This window comes from Lontra canadensis, unplaced genomic scaffold (assembly GCF_010015895.1).
Source record: "Lontra canadensis isolate GAN:19392208 unplaced genomic scaffold, GSC_riverotter_1.0 scaffold296, whole genome shotgun sequence".
NCBI lineage: Eukaryota > Metazoa > Chordata > Mammalia > Carnivora > Mustelidae > Lontra > Lontra canadensis.
The window spans coordinates 11,306-36,011 of NW_022631290.1; the positions used below are offsets into that span (position 1 = coordinate 11,306).

Here is a 24,706-nt window from a genome sequence, read left to right on the forward strand (position 1 = left end):
CCATTTATAATACTGCTTGACTGATAACTAATGCTTGATAAATGTTAGTAGTGGATTAGAGGATGTTTCTGCATTATTTTAAAAATCTCCAATGGATTTATTTTAATATTAACACCCTTAAGCATAAATCTAAATTACATGAGCCATGAGCACAACTTGAGTTGTTCAAATTCAGGAGCGGGAGAAGGGTAAATATTTCATAGAGCTTTAGTAAGAGAGATCAGCCAGCATTTAGCCAGTTTCAGGAATATTTGGTCCAAAATGATTTTGTGAAGAGGGAGTCATTGATCTTGTGGTTTAGAATCTTTTGGTTGGGCAATTCACATTTAGCAAGAAGGTGAGAAGAAACAGTTGCTGGGTCTGTGGTCATATGAAGGCCGCCACTCTAGGAAATGCTTAATCTTCAGGGGCTCTTATAGATTATTTAGGATTATTTACAACCTATCCTAGTATATTTGGGTGCACACTGTATCATGTTAGGTCAAGCCAGAGTCTTCTACTTTTGATTACAGGCAGTTCCTAATGTGTTTCCCAAAATGTGTACAAAGGCTAATGCTTAAAAGTCAGAGATTGACTTATGTATGATAAACAGTGTCCTTTATGAAGAAAGTTAAAACAGAAAATTTCCAATTAAACCTCCCCTTGTAGACCCAGTTGTCAATGACCTAGTATATAGATAGTCATATTAACACCGCCAAATTTGAACTGTTGATTAACAGATGGGGTGTTTTTAGCTGATAGTTTCATAGTTGATCTAAAGAATTTCAAATTTGAAATAAAAGGCACACAAAAGGCCCTTTCAGAGTTTTCATCTTCAATGTATGCAAGTGTGTGTTGAGCAAAAATTAAAGGTCTATAAATTCTCTACTTACGGGTTAGATAGGTAGTAAACACAAAATTTTTAAGACCATTAGGGTTATATTTAGTAATTTTCACATAGTTTTACTCTTCACAAATAGAAATAAAGTGGTCAGGTTTATAAAAATTACAGCTGGGAAAATTTTCTCAATAACTTGAAATTGTTTATTCATCTTATCAATACTCTTAGCATTCCTCAGTATTATAGTTGAATTTATGGATTCTACTAATTTATCCTTTTTTATTCCAAGCACTAAATGTAGCTTGGGGTTATGAAATGATTATTTATTTAATGCTTTATTAAATAAATGGTATTTTATTTAAACCACTAGACTACAAGTCATAATTTCTGGCTATATAAATATGCCTGGAGTCCTTCATAATTAGGTAGTTTTAATCCATAATTTGATATGAAGGGATTTAAATAGAAGAAAAATATAGATTTCTAATGGAGGAGTGACAGTGCAACACACAGAGGCTGATACTGGGTGATATGTATGTAGAGATTTTAAAGGATATTTGCTTTATGAAATATAAAGCCCATTTACTGTCTAAAAAATTAATTTGAGAAAATGGGAGTGAATTGCTGGAGGTCAATGAGGAATCTTGATTTAATATTTTGGTTGGTCTATAGGAAAATAGCAACTATTCTAAAGATTATGTGTGCTACATTTTTAAATATAAAAAACATAGTGTTGCCTTTTTAAAAATATACAATTGGTTGCTCTTGATTTTTAAGGCATATGGTGAGGATCAACCTTGAGGGATGTTCATACTTGATATTGCTACTGAAATCCACTTTGGGCAGATTTCTATACAGTATAACATGGTGGTTGTGAGTTACCACTCCCTGTCTTATAACTTCACTGAGATATTTCATGTCTCTGCCTCAGTTTCTTTATCTGTAGAACTGGAATAAATCTAGTATCATTTGTATTGAGCTATGGGGATGAAATGAGGTGATATATAAAAAGGCTTCAAACAGCGTCAGGTACGGGATGGGCTCAAACATTAGCTTTTTTGATTATTAATATAGTGGGATTCCCTTTACTTCTTGGCAAAGGTGACCTTTTCTTCTCTTAAATGCTCCTTGTAATGTAAATCTGTGCTCTGTCTGTCCATTGCCTCTCATCCTCACACTTGCCCTTCTGTGTTTTCCTTTGTAATGCTGGGATTGAAAATAAGAAAAGTGCATTTTCTTGATCTTCTGCCTGATTTCCAGCTAGTTTCTGTCAACAGGGAGCACTTTGGAATGGTTTAGAAGGTGGGATGAAGGTGGAATAAAGGAGCCGTTGTGGGACTGGTGGCGGTAGTGGAGCAGGCTGTGCTCCCGCTGCCGTTGCTCTGTGGCATTGGTGATACGCGGCCTTCGGTGGGTTCGGGCCTGCTCTGTGGCAGCTCATGGTGATTCCAGCACCATTAGTGGCTCCTGTGGATGACTGAGGGTAGCCCAGGGCTGTTAGCTGCTCCCTGGCCTCCAGGTTACATTATGTTTCCATGCAACTTGGCCCTTCCAGCATCTTTGTAACAGATCTCCTGAATTCAATTCTTCTAGAGAAGTTTCTGTTTTCCTGATTGGATTCTGATTCATGAAGCCAACAGCTGTTATTCAGTGTTAGATAATGCAGTGATGAATTTTGCAGTATGACACACATCACGTCATTTCCCTGTGCCATTCTTACCCTTAGTTTCTTTTGCCCATGTGCCCCATGCCTTTTTGACTTTTTCTGTTTACTCTCTGCATGCGGGAATTTGGTGGAGAGCAGCTAATGCTTGGTGTCTAGTAGGAATTACAGCTCCTCATGGGTCATATTGTATTTATGGAAACTGAGGGACTTAAGGTATCAAAAACAAAATGCAGAAAAAATCTATAATAATACTTTAATGTTTACAAGTCATCTACCCAATTTAAGGTACCATATTTTATTGGTTCTGAGATCTCCATCACCTCTCAAATTTTAACATCTCTGAAATTAGAATATGGCTTAAAAGCAATGTCATCTTGTAACCGTCGTATCCAGTGGCCAGTAATTGCTGTTACCTACTCAGGTACAAATATCAAAGTCATCCATCAACAGCCATGCCTACATGAAATAGATTTCAAAAAAAAAAAAAATGAATAGCTTTCAGATCCGTAGCTTAGATTAAATTCCACAGATGCTAGAGAACGATTCTTTAACAATGAGGTTCCAAATGGTTGTGATGCGTAGAAGGTCAGGCAAAGTGAAGAATCATAATTTAACAGTCTTTGGAAGCATGAATCAGAAATAGGCTGTTCCTAAATACTGAGCTAGCTTGAGAGCCCAGCACCAATCTTATAATTCTCTTATGGATTCATTGATAAAGTACTGCTTCACTGATGTGCTTGCTGACACAGAAATGCTCTTCTGTGGAGAAACATGGACACTGATGATTATAAGTCAAAAGCCAAATGAGGAGAATTAGGTTCTAAAGGTCAAAGAGTTTTAGGAATAGCTTAACCAATTTATTTTGCTTATATTTTGTTACATCTTTAGAATAGAAGGGTGATATGTAATAAAACCCATGCTTGATTAAGCCTGAACTTCTTTCTTTTGATAAGAAAATAATTGTAAACAGTGTAAAATTCTCAACACTGCCAGTTTAATGAGCAGTTTTCTCATTCCTAGTGGTTCATAAAATAATGGTATATCTTACAGTTCACAGTGAATTCACGTTTTCATTTTCTGTCTTGACATAATTCTTTTTGTAGGTGATTTTTTTTTCCTTTTCAACTCTCCCTGTGCTGATAGAGAATTGCTTTAAAATAGTGCCATTAAATTCAGCATTCAGTTATTCTCTTTGTCATTTTGCTGCTTACCATGTTAGAGTCTATTTATATGAATGAAGTTCACTCATATATAGCTCCTTGCTATAGAAAATGCATTGGAAAACATTTACTAAAGAAATTATAATATATTAAACATGAATGAGGGACAGCTGCTAGTAAAATTGCATATGGGAGAACTTTTGTTAAATTATTAAAAGCTGCATACTGAAAGAGTACAGGGAAAAATACTAAGTCATTGCAAAAATTGAACAAGATACATTACAAAGTGGTTAAATTTTAGTGTATAAGTTAAGTATACTGATGCATATTATGCAATATCGTCAGCTTCAAAGCTTTTTTGTTACCTTAAATGAGATAGGGAAATGTAATGAGGTTAATTTTGAAGTTGTGTAAGGAATGTGTTGGTTGCTTTATCATATCGTTGCTTTTGTGCTATGTTTGCAAATTAGTCTGAAAAGGAGCCTGACTTGTCTCATTACACACACAAAAATTAGGAATGTGGGATTTTCAAATGAATTAATTACCAAGAAAAGAATTAGAGTGCATTTGAGTTGAAATGGGTCCAGGCCTTCCCATCTAATATTGTTAGTCACTATGTTCTCAATGTCACCATTCATTTAAAAATAATATAGATTTTACTTTTCAGTGGCATTTCAGCAATAAGAAAACATGACCTTCTAAAACAATTAACACCAATGATTTTAAGGTTTCAAATGTTTTTGTATCTCCGTGTGATGAGTCTCCTGGTTACATGCAAGATACTTGCTGATTCTGACTTGATGTTGTGTTTATATTTAGACAGTATGATGGTTACTGGTTTTTATTTAGTGGTGAAGAGACTCTAGCAAAAAACTGACAGGCGTGCACAGATAATGAATTTATGTCTTCCCATCTTTATGTCTCTGTATCGTCAGAACTTTGGTTAAGTTCACCCAGGTACATGAAGTTCATGTATACAGTACTAAATGTGGTTGTACTTCTTTTGCAACTAGATAGCTTATTAGTAACCTCATTTTCTATTTGTACTGATATTTCAAAAGACAGAGATTGTTTCACAAGGCGGTATGAATCTACAGTGCCTCTATCATGCCTCATAGTTAGCTCAGTTTCCCATACTTGGTGTTTAGTGACATTCATAATTTTGCATACTTGCCCATCAAATTATACCGTATTTTCCCAGAATCCATGGAGACTTACTAAGATGGGTCAGCCTCCTTTTAAAAAATTTAATGTTAATATTTTGCTAAACTTTGCATTTTGAAATAAGTTTAAATGGAAATATTGCAAAAAGAGTACAAAGAATTTTTATGTATTCCCCATTTATCTTCTAAGGTGTTAACCTCATGAATAACTGTAGTAATAATGATCAAAACCAGGAAATTACCAGTGAGGCAATACTGTTAACTCCTCCAGATACCTAATCCAAATTTCATCAGTAGTCCTACTAAGGTCGTCTTTCTGGATCAGGATCCAATCCAGAGTCTCCACTTACTGTTGTCTTCTTAGTCTCCTTGATTTTGGGACAGACTGTTCCTTTGTCTTTTTCGTCTGTCACGATCTGTCACTATTCTGGTTGATGCTGTCCACACATGCTCCCCGTAGTTACCATGGCTTAGATAGTATGAAAAGTTTAGCCCTTAATTATTCTTTATTGAAAGGTAATTTTATCTTTTAATTAGACAGTAATATTATAACAACTGTTATAATGACAGCTTGTATAGACAGATAATATGGTTAACAGTATATTGATTTGGTCTTGCTAATGTAAGTGGCTAATCTTTAAATTTTCAGTAATTTGAGGTGAAGAGGTGAGGGGGAAATTGGATACAACTGTGTTTGGGGAATAATTTAAAAGTAATAACTAGAAGAAATTGTACTTATTTTTCTTGTTCATATAGTTTCTCATCACTAACATCAGTACTAAAACAAATTATTGGTATAGAAGTGAAAATTATCAAAGTATGGCCATAATTGGTAGCCTCATCTGAAAGATTATTTGGAAAATAACAATTATAATATAGAGAGATTGGTTGGTGGCTAAAAAACAGGAGTTTTATACAGGAGTAAGAATAAATGTCCCTAGAATGAAAACTTTCTTTGTAGTTTTAATGACTTTATCCTTGAATTAATTCAAATATAGAATTGTCCTCTTCTTAAGAACTGAAAGGATATCCACAGTGTGATTAACTTAATATGTCCTTGTTCTGTCCCTAGATGTGACAGACAGACAGACAGACAGATGCTGCTTTCCATAGTTTACAGATGGGATACTAGGGAAGAAAAGTAATACATTGCTTTGTTAGAGATCACCAATTTAGTCAGATGCAGAGACAGGGCTGGGAATTGGGTTCTTGGGTGAGTGGATTTGCCCACTCTCTTCCATTAGACTGTAAATTCTGACAAATGAGATATATTTGCTCAAGTATGAAGATTTCCAATGTTGTTAGTAACCAGGCAGCATGAAGTAACATTTTAGAAATATACTCTATTTTTTTTTAAGAAGAACATTTTTTATCACTGCATCGTGTATAATGTAACATGAATAAAGCCTACCAACTTTCACATTTGTGAGGAAACTCGCATTACTGTAGATTAGTGCCAGGGCAGAGAAATGACCCTATTATCTCAGTAATGGTAATATTGTGCCTCACAGGGAAACTTGCATCATTAAGAGTGAGTTATTATTTTCTTGCAGACACTTTCTACATGTGTTATTAATATATGAAGCCAGAAAGAATTGAAAAGGTTTTTCTAGGGACTTAGGTATGTAACTTAAAGCTTTCACCCTTTCCCGAAACAGCACATAGATGTGTGTTGACACGTTTGCAGAAGCGCACACACACGATGTCACACCTCCATTTCTTCGTATATATCTTTTCTTTCTATGCAGAATACCCTCTTCATTTCCTTGTTAGCTCTAAGACCCTTCTCAGTTGTGGCCTCCCTTACAATTATAATTACAATTACAATTAGGCTGGTGCTCCCTCTGTTTTCCTAGAGTGGTTTATCCCCACTATTGTATTGCGTTTTTGTTTGCTGATCATGTCTGTCTATCCTTATAACTCCCAGTTGAGTGTGTGCTTGTCAAAGACAGGGGCTGCCCCTTTCAGTTTCATATTCGTATCTTGTATGATGCCTGTGTATATTGGGTATTCAGTAACTAGTAAATGAATAAAGGTGTATTGTCCATAGCATATACATTTTGCGACTGTCTTATTTTAAAAATATGTTTAAGATGACCAAACAAATAACAAGAAAATGAGAAGGAAAAAGGAAGGAGGATGGAAAATGAAAATGGGGCCAGGCATGAACTCCCTCATGCCATGAGTCTGTAAGTGCACATGTAATATGATTATAAGTGCATCTACAGTAACATGAATATAAGTGCATTTACAAGGGACACATATATGTGAAACTTAAAAAAATATGTTTAAAAAATCCAATCTGATATTTGAGCCAAAAATTGCATCTTTTAAATTTTGGTCTTAGGAAGATTTCTTATTTTTCCGGATGACACATTTTTGTCAATATATGTCGATGCTCAAGGGTTTGTCTGGAATGCTCATTAGTGCTGAGATTGGGATGTAATCAGCATTTGTTGAAATGGAGTGGTCTCAGTTGGTCCCACTGCTATGAAAACAGGAATCTGTAATAGGGCTGTATAGGGGCTCTTCAGTTCCCGAAATTTTCTGTTATTACTTCTCTTAACCTGTCCTCTTTCAAAAAGCACATAGTCATGGGGTAGGAATGCAAGAGTTCTCATTCGAAATAATGACCTTCTCTTGGAGTAAGTATCTTTTAAATTAGTGTAACTAAAGTACCTGTGATATATGGCTTGCCCTCTGGGTGACCTGTTTGCCAAGTTCAAATAAACAAACATATTCTCATTTGTCTGCTCTCAGGGATTAAATTTATGCAAATCTAGTAGATTTTTTTGGGGGGGGGGGCTTGTTTTTAATAAGAGACTCTTGAATCTAATTCTCTACACGATCTTGTTGATGGAGAACAACACTTTGTTTGCCATGTTGTTCCTTAATTAAGTGTTAAAGTAATGAGGTCTTATTATTCTGGGTAATTTATTTAATACAATGAAGCAGTTAGTCACTCACTGGCAGCTTTTCAAAGGAAGTGGGCCAGGATGCTAACCCATTTCTTTTGGTGTGCCAGCCATTAGAACTGTGTGTTCCAGGGATTTGCTAATCACTTGGCAACTAATTTAAAAGGCGGGAAAGACCGGATTCTTGAACGACAACCACTGACTCACTGACAAGACAGGGTGTGCTGGCTTCAAGGCTTGTCTGTTGGCATGCAGATCTTGCTGCCAGAGGAAAGAAGACTTGATGATGGCAAAGAGCTTATGTGCTGCCTTTCCCATGTTTGTTGGATATCATGAGCATCATTCTTGACCATGGCTTTGGTTTAGCAACTGAGAACTGCTATGTAGAATATACTACTCCAGTTGAATGTTTGTCTCCCTGTTTGTGTGTCCCTTTGTCCACCTGTGTATCTGTTGGTTCATCTGTCCATCAAATACTAGATTTAAGCTGTCCATGAATGGGCTGGAATTAACCTCTGAAAGCACTGTTTAGAATTGAGGGTGGCAGACTTTTTCTGTAAAGGAACAGGTAGTAGAATTTTAGCCTGTAGACCATGCTGTCTTTTGTCAACTCCTTAGCTCTGCTGTTGTACGGCAAAAATAGCCTTAAATGATATGTAAATGAATGGCTGTGTTCCATTGAGATACTGTTTACAAAAATTGACCTACCCACTGGTTTAGATAGAAGTATCTGGCTCAAACGTAGTTTACGTGTTATACAAAAACTTCAAAATGCTTTTAATGCTTATGAGTTTTCTAAAGCAGCTTATGCCTCAGGTTTGTTAATTAGCTTGTCATCTGCTTTGAGTAGTTTGGTAGATTTTAGTGTATTATTTAAACATATCTGTGATTTAAAAAAATATTCATTTCTCTCTCTGGGGTGGTTATAGAAATGCTATTGGATTGGATATATAAAAACAAGAAATAGAATTTTCCTCATCATTGATAACAGTACCATTAAATTTGATAGATTATACTTACAAATGATTTAAAAACTATGTTTTTTGACATGAAAACATGACTAAGATATATTGCCAAATGAAAAAAGGAGAAATGATAAGAAGACCTTCATGTCAGGGTGATTATATATGTGGAAAAAAATACTCACACATGTTTACGAATGTGCATACTTGAATATTATGAACATCTGAAAAGACACTGAATTAGTGGGGGGTCTTAATTTTCAAGCAGAACTCCAACTCTGGCCCATATTAGCAGAAAGATGTATTGAAGGCTAGTGAACAGCTCAGAAATCTTTGGTGTGCCTAAGAACTGGGCTTAGAAGCCTTATGTCTAGAAGCAGTACCCAGAATTCTACTGTGTAACTGGTTTTGCAAAGATGCCCCAGCAGCTAACAGTGCCATGGAACTAGAGTTTGAATGGTTGCCACCACTGAGCCCAAAAGCTGAATCAGCCTCCATTCTTACCAGTACTCTAGGATGGATTCTGGATCCCTGCTGCTCTTCTTGGCCTGGGTGTGTTGGATCGGCAGAGCCCACATTTTGTGCCGTCACTGCAATGAAGCCTGGGAAAGTGCAGATGGGATCCTTACTTCTGTTGTGGACCAAGGGCCCTGCCTCATCATATGGGGCATTTCCCTAATTTAGGAAGAGGATTAAGAAGCCTGGATAACACAAAGCATGAAAGCTGTACCCTGCAGACGCGCAGGAAGTTGTTGGTATTGATAACTCTGGACAGTGGAGTTCAGACAACTCACTAGGGCACAGATGGGACCTTTTAGTTTGCCCTTCTTTGCTCATCGAATTAAAAAAAAATTAAAAATTAAAAAAAAAACATGCAACAATGATAAAAGATTATAGGGAAAATTAACAAAAGGGATTGTTTTCTTCCCCCCAACCACTTCTATTACTTCTCCCACCGCTATTAATTACTGTATTACTGGTCTCAGGTGGGAATTTAAGAAGGCTTCCCAGCATAATGCAGCAATTCCATCAACTTCTTACTCAATTTCATTTAAAAATCCACCTTATGATTTCCCCTGGAATTCAGTCTTTATATTGCATGTACTTGATTGGGCAGAAATAATCATGAAATAGTCTTACCAGTGGCTTATTCTTCCTTTGGTCTAATGGAACTGATCTAGTGTATCTTCTTGAGGTCAAAAGGATTCAGCTTTGAAATTTAAGGTGGTGTCAGCTGCTGTAGTTGATGAGGTATTTGTAGATGCATGGTGTAAAAATGAAATATACTTAAAAATTTGGCACTCCTCTGTGTATCTTGTGTTTCAAGCCCCCCTACATCAACTTCTTGATGGGAAACTTGTCTGAGAACTTAATTCAGTCTGATCAAGTTTTAGTGGAAACATGGTAAAATTTTTTAACTTTATTTTTTTAGAACGGTTTTAGATTCACAGAAAAAGTATGAGGATAGGCTAGTACAGGAGAGTTTCTATATACCCTGCACTCAGTTTTCTGTATCATTAACCTCTTATAGTAGTATGGCATATTTGTTATAGTTAATGAACCAATATTGGTATGTTGTCAACCAAAGCCCTACTGTAAGATTTTCTTAGTTTTTACCCAAAGTCCTTCTTCCATGCCAGGGTAGCTGATATATTTTCTACATTTACATGCGACTTTTTCATATGTGTAGTATTGTCATAGAGCCATATAATAAATGCTATTTCTGTTTTAAGTAACTTATGGAATTTGGGAGAAGAATAAAAGAAAGCTTGCCACAGTGAAATTTTTATATTCTCTTATGCACAAGAGCCACATGAGAAAAAAATAAATTTTTATTTTTTTCCCTGTTCTATATTCAGTTGAACAGGTTCCTGTAGAACCATACAACATTCCCCTGTCCCAGGCCGAAGTCATTCAGGAAGGGAGTGACGTGACTCTAGTTGCCTGGGGCACTCAGGTCGGTAACATTTCTAAGAACTGATGATGTCCATGTTGTGCTTGGAAGCTCTAATTTTTAATCCTGATACTATAAAAATCCAAAGTGTTGTTTTTCTTATAGGTCAAATTTAAGTCTTATTAGTGCTATATCTGTATCTGGTACTGACTTCTGGTTGAGGGTGAGGTGTCTGTTCATTCATATTAAAACATCTATGTATGTGGTGAAGCTTAAAAATCTGTTGAGTTGATAGAAATGTACTCATGGGAAATTGTTTCTTCTGAAGCATGCATATTATGTCCTCATACTTGTTTCTGTGCTTGACTTCCTGTCTTTTTCATCACATCTGCTGCCATCTCTTGTGATACTTGCTCAGCTATGTAGACCAGCCAGGGGTCCAGCCTCAAAATTCTGTACCTTCCTGTGTTCCAGTGAACCTCGGTACTGATCTGCCTCAGTTTCCCCAGTGCTTGTTATCACATCGTTCTGCCTCCAGACTCCTCTCTGGCCGGAGATGTCTACCTCCTCTCTATCTCCTTCTTCTAAACAAATGGTCCATTTTTCTTTTTTCTGTGTGAAAGAAGTACTTATTTTAGAAAACTTGTACAGCATTAAATGAAGAAAAAGAAATCATTTGTAATACTATACCCTCTGACTCTCTTTTCTACTTGATTTTTGGAACGGAGAGGTAGCTCTCCTGGTTTCTTACCACCAGTGGGAAAAACTCTTACCTTTATCTCTGTCACTCAGTGTGCATCTTTGCCTCTCTTTGTAATAGGGAAGTTAGTATATTAGATGCTATGTCCTATAACTTACCTTTTCCTCACACCTTCCGTGTCTGCTGCCAGCCCTTTACTCCTCTTTCTCTTTTGTCCTGTGGTTTTCATAGATCCTTCTACAGATCTTTCAGATTCCATTTTGCCTTTTCTAGGGCTGTAACTTTGTAGTGGTTCCTTCCCTCTTCTGCATTTCTCCTTTCAATGTCCCTTTTATTAAAAGGATGTATATTTCTTCCCTCTCTAAAAAGTACCTATTCTTTACCCTACTTTTCCCTTAAATACCAGTGTATTTCCTCCTTTCTTTTATCACTAAACTTGAACGACTATTTTCTACTACCTGTATTTAATTCCTTAACTTCCTTATGTTCTTATACCTATGAGTTAGTTCTGTCCCCACTGATTTACTAAAACTATTATTGCTAACATTACTAATTTTCTAATTTTTTTTTTTAAGATTTTATTTAGTTATTTGGCAGACAGAGATCACAAGTAGGCAGAGAGGCAGGCAGAGAGAGTGAGAGGTTGAAGCAGGGGTCCCTGCTGAGCAGAGAGCCCGATGTGGGGCTCAATCCCAGGACCCTGAGACCATGACCTGAGCCGAAGACAGAGGCTCAACCCACTGAACCACCCAGGCGCCCCACTAATTTTCTAATTTTTAAATCAACCCTTATCCCATATCGCTACGCTGTATGACACAGACTACTATTTCCATGAAAACCTTTCTTCTTTAGTTTCTGGGATACATTGTCTCCTGATTTTTCTTTTTCCTTCCATCCTCCCTCCCTCCCTTCCCTTCCTTCCCTTTCTTTCCTCTCTTACCCTGCACAAGTGGTTCCACACTAGGTGTGGAGCCTGACTCAGGGCTCAATCTCATGACCCTGAGGTCATGACCTGAGCTCAAATTAAGAGTTAGTTGCTTAATTGACTGAGCCACCCAGGCACCTCCTCTTCTTCCTCCTCTGCTGCTGCTGCTGCTGCTTCTTCTTCTTCCTCCTCTTCTCCTCTTCCTTCTTCTTCCTCTTCTTCTCCTTCTTCTTCCTTTCCTCCTTTATCCTCCTCCTCCTTCCCTTCTTCTTCTTCCTCTTCTCCTCCTTCCTTTCCTCCTCTTCCTTCCCCTTCTCCTCCTTCTTTTTTTCCTTTTTCTTCTTCAAGTGAGTTCCTCCTTCTCCATTTTCCCCATAAATGTTGGTCTTCTTCAGGGACCCATGAGTTCTGCCCTTTACTTCTCCTTCCACATGCTTTCACTAGAAACTCAACCTGCTCCTCTAACTTTACTTTCTGTGTGCTGGTATCTTAAGAATCAGCGTCTCTGTTAATGACTGCTTTCCTTTCCTGAAATTAAGGTTATCTTTCCAACTGTTTTCTGGACATCTGTGTTTGATTACTTTGGGGAAATACGGGGATCAACATATCTAAAACAAATTTAATTCTCCATTGCTAATAAGTTCCTCTGACTTTAAAGACTCTTTCTATTAATGATATCAGAATTCATCTAACTTTTTGGGTCTAAATCTCTGTAGTTATTTTCTGCTATTTTTATTTCAGGTTCATGTGATCCGAGAGGTAGCTTCCATGGCTCAAGAGAAGCTGGGAGTGTCTTGTGAAGTCATTGATCTGAGGACTATACTACCTTGGGATGTGGATACAGTTTGCAAGGTATGAATTTAGTGTTGATAGAGTGTCATTTCCTTAAACCTGTGGACCAGATTTGTTGGCAGTTTGCAAGGAATTGTTTTGAAATTTAAAGCTTCATGAGCATTTTCAACTGATTGAAAACTTCGAAACTTACGCTGTGACAGAAACATGTTATATAAACAGCTTAATGCTCAAGGAAACCAATCACTTGAGGGTTTTTCCCTCCCATAGTTCTTTGTTTAAAATATTATGGAACTGTGTCCTTTATGCAGCCTGCTTGGGTTGAGCTGTGAAAGTAATGGAGTAGTGCAAATGAGAGTATATCAGGTTGTTGAGGTCACCTGTGTTTTTAACAACTTATGGGTTATGGTTCGATAAGCAAGGTTTAATAGAATCAACTAAATGGTTTGTCTGAATTTTCATTTGTCTCCTCTCCAAAAGAGGTGGAGATGGATTACTTAAAAAACAAGACAAAGCCAAAAACAAAAACAGAAACATAACAAAACCCCAAAACAACCCTCTCTACATAGTCTTTGTACTATGAATCACAGTTTGAGTGTTATGTTGTGAGATTCTGTCTGCTTTTAGTTTCCCATCTAAGCAAACTCTTGATAGTCCCTTCTCAGGCATATAGTTCAGTTCTCATTTCTTGGTTATAACTGATAGCTTTCATATTAATAAACCAAAGTGCATCTGTTTCCATTGTGGTCTATAAGGAAGATTAAGCTCTTTTTGTGTGATGGTCTTATGTACTAAAGTTGAGGTAATGTGGCATGTCTTACTTTTTCTTGATTTACTGTTATAGCAAGTGAATTCTAAGACCTAGGGTATTTTATATCCTTTTTAAAGAATAGATAGCTTAGCTGTTTCTTAGGTTAGTCATGTGAAAAAGATCTGCAGCTACTGCTGCTCTTAAGAGTATAGCGTAGGGTGTGTTTAGGTAAAGATTGTTTTATAATTTATTGGAAGACTTAAGATAGTAAATGTTCTGTAGACTCACTTGACATCATCTAGACACTTGACAGGGGTATGGATGGCTTCAACAATATTCTAAGTCTTTCTAGTTTCCATCACTAAGAGCAGTATTTTAGGTTGAATTACTCATAACTGTTGGAGAGTCATGCTTCTTGAAGGCTTTTTCAAATCAGGTCAAACACTGGGTTTTCTTTCAAGTAGCCAAATATTCCAAATTATGGTTAAACTGGAGCTGATAGCCTTTACCCTAGGGTGGGCTCCTTTTTTGCAACTGTATCCCCCATTTATTCTTGGGGTTTGTAGTTATGGAGTGAATAGTGCTTTTCTATGGGGATATGATGTTTTGTTATGCTGCAGTGGGGAGTACTGTTAAATGGTTGGGGTGAGTAGTTTTAAACTATATTGATATTTTTATATACTTTATACATCTAAACAGAATTTGGAGCAGCTTATGGTAAAACACAAATATAACAACACTTCATGCTTAATTGTGAAGGTAAAGTGAAGAGAGAAGAAGAAAGAAGGGGGAAATTATTTATTTATATTTACCTCTACATAACTTTGCTTGTGGGGTATGCCCCCTCCACCCTTTATTAAATCTACTGATTGCATCTTTGTGTGATCCCGGAATGTAGATTCTAGTTCTTTGGGGCCCTTTACTACTGGAAAAGATGAAAGAGGACACTAGAGACTGCTCCTGAATGAAAAGATGATTCATCAAACCACTGAGTTGCTGGCTTCATCCTTTTAGTCTTGTGTTGGGGTGCTTTCATCATGTTATTTTTCTAGTTGATGACTCTCTAGTTAGGACAGTGAAAGTCAGCTTGCCTTTTCTTGATTACTTTGAGTTCTGTGACTTTATTCATTGCTGACCATGGTAATCTTCTGTTTTCCTTTCATGTATCAAAGAAAAGTTTTGGTATGTGGCATCTTTCTAGGGTTTGGAGATGACTTTAAAGAAGAGGACCCTAGAGCTAAACCTCATTAAAAGTGAGGCTTCTTCTTCTTCTTCTTTTTTTTTTTGAACTACAGTTAACGTTTTCTTTATGAATTCTGTAGTGATCAAAATTTATGTTTATTATCTTTTTCAGTTAGTGCTGTGTTTTGTTGGTTCTTTTGTTTTATGATAAAATTAGATTCCTCAGCTTTGTTCATGACATGTTAAGCTCAACACCCAAAAGCATGTTTTGGAATACCTACTCAAGAAAAGGCCATTAAAGGTTAAAAACAAAAACAAAAACCCAACTTATTGAACATACATAAACATAAGCATATTATGCATAGTAAATGACTCTGGGACAGTTGAGGAATTGGTTAATGCAGTCTGAATTTAACTGTATTTTAAAAAACATAGTCATTCTTTTTGCTTGAGCCTTGAAGCATTGTTTAGAAGTTATAATCCTGAAAAATTTCTTGGGGACAGAGAGCAGCAGAGTGTTTGAATGTTGCTCGGGGAAGCTACAAAATTGGAGACCTGAGTGGGTCCAGGAACCAAGAACCAGTGGTTCATCTACTGTTAGGGACCTGATATTAGAGAGCTAAGCTGGAAGCCTCTGAAAAGCAGAATAAAAATTCCCAAGTTTTGAAGTGCCTGGGAGACAGTCCTACCTTGGAAGTTGGAAGTGTGAGGGGAGGGGATAGCTTAAGAACATCACTGAGGAGAGCTGAAAGCCCTGAAGGGCATGGTAAATTGACTCTTTTTACTTGGGGGCACCTGCCAAGTAAGTCTCAGCTAGACACTGAGAACGCAGGTTGTAAAGGATTCATGTTTCATGGGTTGTAGTGACAAAATAGGAAACTTGGGGTGGGCGGTGCTGAAACACACAGTTGGGCTCCCATTCAAGATAAACGTCAAATTTTACAGCTGTGTATGGTGGAAACTAAGAAGCAAATGCCTGGAAGGCCAAGCCATCTTTTGAGACTGGAGTGTCAAAGATCAGCCATACTCTCAGTTGAAAGTTCTAGAGTCAGGTCTTAGGATCTACAAGAAGTAGATTGAAGCTTCTCAAATCCACAGCACAGCCTCTCTCCCTCTCAGTTCCTTATTGGATTAATATAACTTACCTTCTGTTCTGTCTGCCCAGCACAAGGAGTCAGTCCTCCCATCATCTGGAACCTCTGTGAATCAGCATTCAATAAAAAATTACTAAGTATATGAAGAGACAGGACAATTTGATTCAAAACCAAGAGAAAACAGAAACAATAGAAAGCAGAAACAGGCGATCCAGTCATTGGAGTTAGCAGACAAAGACTTTATTATGTTTAGGAATATAGGAGGAAGAAAAAGAACAAAGGAGGTAAGAAGGTAAAGAATTACCCTGGAGGAGTGTGTGTATGTGGGTGTGTGTTAGAGAGAGAGAGAGAGAGAGCGAGAGAGAGCATTGTAGAACTAAAGAAATACTTGTCAGTAAGAACTCAGAGGATGTGTTTACAAACTTATTGGACTTAGTAGATGATAGTATTATGAACTAGAAGGCAAGTATATAGAAAATGTCCAAACTGAAGCACAGAGAGAGGGGAAAAATAGAATAGATTAGAGCAGAAGAGAGCATAAAACACACCGGGGTTCTGGTCAAAAGATCTGTCCCATATATGATTAGAATTCCAGAAGAGGAGAGAATGAATTGGTCAGAAGCCATATAAAAAATATTTCTCCTTAAGCTTTAAGGACATCACCATTCTTGAGGATTTGTAAACCTCTAAGGATGTATTCAAGAAAACCAAACCCACCTACAAAATGGAATGACATCTTAAATTGCTAAAGATGCCAACCTAACATTCTATACCCATTGAAAACATACTCTTAAAGTTAAGATGTAATAAAAAAAAATCTTAGGCCCATAGAAATTGAGAGAGTTTCTCACCAGCACATTTTTACTAAAAACAATACAACAAGGCATTTCTTTAGGCAGAAGGAAAATGATCCTATAAGTCAGTCAGAATGGGCTTATATAGAGTTACAATATTCTGTTCTAGAATTATTAAATGTAATATTTTTATTAGATCATAGTAAGTTAGGGATGCATGTTGTAACCTCAGGACTAACAATTGAAATCATAGTGAAAGTATATTTCCAGCAAGTTAAAAAGGGACCTATAGATTAATAGAAGTATTTGGTTAAACTAAAAGAAAGGAAAATATGTTAAAAAAAAGAAAACCCAAAACAAGTAAACAGACAAAAAACCCCCAGACAAAACAGGTGTGCCGTTAGAAAACAGATAGATGATAGCTATAAACCCAAGTATATAAGTAATTAAACACAGAAGGATTAAATCTAGTATACGTTATGAAATGCCACAGTATGCCTAGCTCAATTGAATATGGAACATTTATCAAAATTGACCAAATGCTAGGACATAAATATAATCTTAAACTTCAGACGTTTAAAGTCATTTAGAGTTTGGACTATAGTGGAATTCAGTTAGAAATTGGATTCTAATTTCTGGAAATTAGAATTTCCAGATTTCCAGAAAAGCCTCAACTTCCTACCAATTAAATTTAAATCAAAGGTTGTAAAAGAAACTGAAACAGAAGTTAGAAAAATACTGAACTGAAGGGTTATGAAGTTACTAAATATCAAAAATTTCAAGATTCAGCTAAAGCCATGCTCGGAGAGAGCTGTATGACCGGAAATACATATATTTAGAAAAGAGGAATAAGAACAAAAAAATTAGTGATCTGAATTTCCATCTCCAGAAAGAAAATCAAATCTAGAGAAAATAGGATAAATGTAGTGATAAAGAGCAGAAATCAGTAGAGAAGTTTAATAAAGTAAAAATTAGATTTTTGAAGAGACTAATGTACTTGATAAACCTTTAGCAAGATTAATGGAAAAAAAACAGGGCAAACACAAATGACAAACACCAGGTATGAAGAAGGGGGAAATCACAGAGCCTACAGACAATAGAAATATACTAAGAGTATAGCCTGAACAATTTTATGAATAAGTTTTGGGTGAAATGGACAGATTTCCCCGGAAAATACAATGTTTTCAAAAATAAAATTTAGAAAACCTCAATAGTCCTATATCAAAGAAACTGAATCGATTTTCATTAATGCTTATACAAGGAAAACCCTAGACCCACAGGGCTTTGCTGGTGAATTCTTTAAAACACAGTTCTTATGCAAATTCTTAGAGAAAATAAAACAAGAGGGTATATTTCCAAATTCTTTATATAAGCCTGGCACAATCTTTATATCAAATCTGTTTCAGACAGTATATAAAGAAAGATTATAGACACATTTTTCTTATGAATGGAGATGTAAAAATCAGAATATTGGAAAGTCAAATCCAACAATATGCAAAAAGATAAAAGTGAGGGTTTATTTCAAGTATGCAAGGGGTGTTTGACATTCACAAACATTCACACTGTGGTTGATGCAATTTCCCACGTGAATAAAAAATGGGAAAAATAATCATGATGAGCTTTGTAATACAGAAAAACATTTGTTAAAAGTCAGCATCCGTTCATAATGAAAATTTCTTAGTAACCTAGAAATAGAAGGGGAATCTATAAAGAGCAGCTTTATCTTGTAGCTATGAATAGCTATAAAAAGCCTGCAGCAAAAATTATATTTCCTACTGAAATTTTGACTTCTTTTCCATGGAGATCAAGAATGCAACAAGGATGCCCACACATAAGGGCAAGAGATACAAAAATCATATGGATTGGAAAGAAGTAAAACTTACTACTCATAGATAACATGATTTGTATGTAAAAAGATCTAGTGGAATCTATGGGCAGATCATTAGAATTCAGTTTACCAACACCCCTGGAAACAAGGTCAATATACAATAATTGTATCTTTATATACCAGCAACAAAATAGAAAAGGAATGTATAATACCAGCAACAAATAGAAAATTAATTGATAACATTTGAAAAAGCATAAAAAAAAATCAAACATCTAGGGTGAAATTGAGTGATACGTATTCAAAAACTATGCAGAAAATCACAAAACATTATTCTGAGAAATTAGAGAAGATGCAAGCAAACTGAAGCACATACCCTATTAATCTATTGTAAGGCCAAGACTAGACAAGGCAATCTTGAAGAATGAAGCTGGAGGACTTAGTTATCAAATGTGTTATAATCAAGATGTATTGTAAGGTTATAGTCATTACAGCATTGTACTGGGGTAGAGTTAGACCACAGTGCTGCCACTGATTAATTTCCTTGAATTTATAATGTAGTGAGCCTTTTTGTAGACTTAGGGAGAGCCTTGGTGTCCTCTGATCTGGTGCAGTTTTTTTGGTCATTCAACCAGAAACCCATACCCCTAAGTAGAGCTGCTGTTCTCACGCTCCGCAGGGATAAGAACCTTGGCTAAGTGTTGAGGGCTTGAATAGATTTCTTGCTGAGATACAGACCACATTTGGAGTGAGTTAAAAAGCGAGCTACAAAGTTAAAAAAAAATCAGAGGCCAGGCACAGAGTTAGGCTTGAGGTACTGTCCAACTTGAAATGTTTTTTGTTTTTGTTTTTTTTTTTTTTTAATGTGTAGAAATTCAGAGAAGCTGCTTATGGAAAAGAAGAACTTGATTTAGGCAGGAGAATGACAATCTTTGAAAGAAACTCAGGATTCAAGAATAATACTGTCCTTCAACTTAAAATCAACTGCCTACAACAGTGCAAAAAAGAAAAGAAAAATGACAGTTTACAAAGTCTAGGTGATTTCCTCATGTTTATAGAGAAGAAAGTATTGACATAGAGCTTTGACATGCTTATACTTTATTTGAAGATTAAATATGTTAATTATTGAAATAGATAAGGGTTTGCCTTTATATCTTGGAACCTTTTTTGATTTCTCTCTTTCTTCTTCTGCCTGCCCACATTCAATTCCAAAGCAGATCTTGCTGGCTTTGCCTACACAGTATGTCCAACATCTGCCCACCAGCTCTCATGCTCGCCTGGGTTTTGGCCGTAGCCTCGAAATACTGTCTTATTTCTGCTCTTCCCTTGTCATAGGCAGAACTGATCCTTTCAAATGTGAGTCACATCAGGTCCCTTCTAGTCTCAAAAGGCCTCAATAGTTTCCCATTAAAACTGTTTAATAGTGAAATGTTTTGAGTTTGGTACTTTTTCTTATTTTTAGTGGTTATACAAAGGTCTGAAAAGTAACTCTAGAATAGTGCTTTATGAATATATCTGTTTTAAGCTGAAGCATTTATTTTAAAGTCTTGAGTTTTAGTTTGACCTTGTGTTTTATTTTTCTTGACAGTTGTCCATTTTTCATCATGGTATATAGAAATTATCGTTTGAATTCTCATTAGAACAGGACCAATTTATTCCAAAAAGCAAAGCGAAAGTGACTACAGTAAACCTCAGCTATCTTACAATTTCTGAGAATTGAGTTCTTATGATAATTTTCTACATCGATGAGAGTTACTGTTTCTGGGTAGTAGTTTTAAAAACTTCTTAACCTTTTGAATGGCAATATTTCCAGAACCTTTTCAACTTTTCTCAAGGAAAACGTAAAGTATAAAATTTCATCTTTCAGAAATAATTCATCCAAATGAACATGAGTTGTTACACTGTGTTGACATTTACATTTATTGAGGTATGTGGCTGTTGACTTCATTAATACATTTCTGTGCTTAATTTCATGGTTTTAAGCCTCTTTAAATTTAAATTTTCTTTTATCTTCTGCCATCACATCATTGCCAGGTGCCGTGGGATCCGGATGACCAAACTTTATAGCTGAGACATGTACGTTGTCCAGGGAAGGCCTGTAGTGATTTCTCATGAATCAAGAACACATGCTTTGCTCTTCAAGCCTTAGGTTACTAACTTGGGTTTTTCCGAACCTTTCTCCTCTTATTTCCTTGCTTGTTTTGTGAGGTGGATCATTGTCAAGGACTTTGGAGCTGGAAGAGGTCAGCCTGGGCCTGCTCCCTTTGGTCTTCCTACTGGTCCCAGGAGTGACCTGTGACTTTTAACATCCGTCATAGCTATTAGGCACTGCTTCTGATCAGGGGTTTTCTCTGTTCAAGCATACTGGTACGAGATACTGGTGGAAAGTCTCTCTCTCCTTCCCCAAACTAATCTACCTTTTTTTTTTTTTTGAGGCACACAGGAGGTGGGTTGTTACCTTTTAAATTCTTTTTTTTTTTTTTAAAGATTTTATTTATTTATTTGACAGGGATCACAAGCAGGCAGAGAGGCAGGCAGAGAGACAGAGAGGAGGAAGTAGGCTCCCCGCCAAGCAGAGAGCCCGATGCGGGGCTCGATCCTAAGACCCTGAGATCATGACCTGAGCTGAAGGCAGAGGCTTAACCCACTGAGCCACCCAGGCGTCCCCCCTTTTAAATTCTTAACAAACTTTGGAAATGATATAGAAAGGAACTTCCTCTCTCCCTCCCTCTTGCTTTCCCTCTCTTTTCTCTTTTCGACCTGACTTGTGTAGCAAAGGTTGATGATGTGCCATCGATGCCAACGGTTGTTGCATGGCTGCATGTTGAGGCATCTATGGTCTCAGTATCTTAGGGGTATCCTGGGAGCAGGGCGAGGCCTCCGTGGCACTACAACGTGGGACAGAAGCTGGAAGTAGGTGGAAGTAGGTTTGCTGTGGCATGAGGAAGTGACTGCAGTTGGGAGGGAGCATTTAACATCCTCTCCTCCTGTCCTTTCACGCCAGCTGTTTTCATGCTTCAAAAGACTTCACTGGGACCCTGGATGAAGTTAAGGCAGGTTCTGAGGCTGGCGGGGAAGAGGGGTGGAGGTGGGGAGGTTCTGGGAGCAGAGTCCCTCAATAAAAAAAGGACAAGGGTATTGTAGGAGTGGAACTGGGAAGAAGTGGGAAGAAGTTAAACCTTGGTCATCTGGGTGTGGCTAATCATTTATATATAAAGAACCAAGTTTGCTTACTCTCTCTGTTTGCACCTGGTGTTAGTGTATTTGTGAATAGTGCAAAGCAGATGGAGAAGATCTGAAGTACTATTGAAGATAAACGTAAAAACATATGGGTTACATTTTATGACTTTAATTATAATTTTGTAGCCTTTAGGTTTTTTATTTTCATAAGATCGATTTGGATTACCTTAGGTTTCATTTTTAGTAAGATTACTAACACTTGCAAGGTAATATTTAGGGTCTGTACTTGGTGTGAATGGCTCTAAATTGGTTCTGTGGGGAAGTTGGAGAATTTGCCTTTAGAGAACCTATAATGGCTTAGTACTCCCAGTTACATACATTTTTTTAGTCCAATTTCTTGGACCTGATTGATAGTTCACTGGTTGAATACTGGGTCTTTTGCTGGAAGTTTTTAATTGGTGAGGTAAAGGGGAGGGAATAGGAGAATGAATGAGAGAATAAGAACATTACCACAGTGCAGGGGTGGGCAGGGGAGCTAGTAATTACCTGTAACCACTAGAGGCCTCTCTTAAGCCAAGTTTCATGGTTAGTATCACCAGGTTTCCATAATGGGGCCTGACTCTGTCATTGTAAATTAAGCATATCTTATGTTGAGGTTCAGAATAAATAGTATCAGGGCGCTTTTTTTCCTAGAACATATATTATAATGTATCCCAAATGTTTTCTTTAATGTGTTTATCAGAACAACCAATGATTTATTTGACTGAAAACAAATTAGAAATCTCCCTCTGCGCTTTTCTTTCACTCTCTAAATAAGTTTTTGATAAAAACATGTAATCAAAGAATATGCCCAGATGAAAATTATATGCCTCTGATATGATGCAATGATATTTAGGTTTGAAATTATTACGTATTTAGCATGGTGTATTTAATTGTTGAGAGTAGTAGGTGTTTTTCTGAGGTAGACTCTAAGTAAAGTTATTTTAGGTTGTATATTTAAAATTTCACGTGTTTCTTTCATGATTATTATAAGCTTCTGATATAAAAAAATCTAAGAAATGAGTCAAAAACCTTTTTTAGGCTCAATACTATCTGGGGTAAAAATAAGTGCTTTCCTTTAGGAATAATGAAAATATCATTTTTAGTTTGGAATTACTTTGGATGTGGGTTGACCTTGCAGAGAATGCAGGCAGGGAAGGCAGGTCATCCTGTCTGATAAGAATTGCTGCTCTGTTCTAAAATAGGAAGGCTGACCATTTGGAACTTGGTTCTGCTTTTGACACCTCATGGTTCGTATAGGATTTTCTTTGTCATGACCACAACTGGTTAGTTGTACGAATTGGACCACATTCTGTGTTCTTAGGTGATATACTTGGGATGTGATGACTACATTTGTTGCCCTGCATGGTGGCCCGTGGATGATTCCTTGGAGTTCCATGAGGGCAGGGGAGTCTTGTGAATTTTGTTCATTACTGTGTCCCTCAGAATTTTGAAGAGTGTGCGGTATAGAGAAGAAACTCAGTACATATTTGTTGAATGATCTTATTATTGCATGTCAAAAATAGCATGAAATATGTAGTAAGCAGTCGGTCTTTGAGTGGAAGAAATTAACAGAGAAACTGGTAATTTCTGGGCGCCTGGGTGGCTCAGTCGGTTAAGCAGTTGCCTTTGGCTCAGGTCATGATCTCAGGGTCCTGGGATGGAGCCCCATATGGGACTCTCTGCTCAGCAGGGAGCCTGCTTCTCCCTCTCCCTCTGTCTGCCTCTCTGCCTACTTGTGATCTCTCTCTGTCAAATAAATAAATAAAATCTAAAAAAAAAAAAAGAAACTGGTAATTTCTGTAGAAAAAAAACATCCTGAGAGTATCACTCCGTCTACCTGGTCTATTTTTAGTATGATTTACGTTTTAGGTATGCCTTGAAGAAGATTAGGATAGTGCCTGGGTTCTGATCTAACTTTGTGTAATATACGAAATATAACAAGGCTTGATATACCGCTGGTGAGTGGTAGGTCAGAGTTTAAAACAACATGTTTTATGCATAGCTCCCTTAGAATTCACAACAGTTCTAGTTAGCTGTCACCGTCATTATTTTATAGGTGAGGAAACTGAGTAACTTGTTCCCGGTCACACAGCTGAGAAGGTTGCTGGCCTCTGCTTTTATTAAAGCATGCGGCTTCTCAACCAGTTTGAGCAGACTTTGTAAATATTTTTCAGATGTGATGAAATAACTATGATTTGGGATATAATTTGAATGTAACTTGTACATGTAGAAGATATTGGCGGTTGCTGTGTGTTTACCAGGAGGAGTCGTTTCTGTTTCTTTCCTGCGGGGCTTTCTGTGAGGTCTGTAAAGTGTAAAGTGTTCCGACAGAGTCATTTCCATTCTCTTTGCTAAGAATTTCTGTTCCCATTTTAGAGATGAGGAAACTGTGTGTCAGAAAGGTTAGAAACCTTCCAAAGTGACTCAGCTAATGAGTGGCAGAACTGCAGTTCGGTCTTAGGTCTTAAATTCTGGAATGCTGACATTTTCATAGTATCCCCGTGCCTCATGTTAGAATAGTTATTTGATGATTATCTAACTTCATGCTTTAAAAACGATCCTTTGAATTTTACTGATGAAATGCTTCTAAATTTGAGCTTGCAAATATTTTATAACATTTCAAGAGTTTTCTTTCACATTTGCCCACCTGTATAACACTTTTTAAAAGAATAGAACATTCCTAAACACTGTATACACCTTGTAAATCACACTACCATATTTCACTTCATTTGGCATTATTTTTTTTCCTTCTACATGGAACTGGAGAAAGCAAGATTAAATTTTATAATTTTATTTTTCCATTTCTAATCCTCCTTAATATGTCCCCTTATACACTTGAAT

General features: G+C 36.8%; 1 protein-coding gene and 1 long non-coding RNA gene across 2 annotated transcripts in view; both read left to right on the forward strand.

Annotated features, from left to right (window-relative positions):
- Positions 1-10,538: 10,538 nt before the first annotated feature.
- The window catches only part of LOC116862674 (2-oxoisovalerate dehydrogenase subunit beta, mitochondrial), a gene marked incomplete at its 5' end in the record, with an annotated part of 142,591 nt that continues 128,423 nt past the window's right edge, over positions 10,539-24,706 (forward strand). The window contains 2 exons of the mRNA XM_032850034.1: positions 10,539-10,643; positions 12,947-13,057. Coding sequence (XP_032705925.1) covers positions 10,539-10,643; positions 12,947-13,057 — 216 coding nt within the window. The remainder of the gene's footprint in view (positions 10,644-12,946; positions 13,058-24,706) is intronic.
- Positions 14,940-20,029, forward strand: LOC116862675. The gene is made up of 3 exons (XR_004381678.1): positions 14,940-15,001; positions 16,096-16,308; positions 19,515-20,029. It is a non-coding gene; the product is annotated as an uncharacterized LOC116862675 (long non-coding RNA).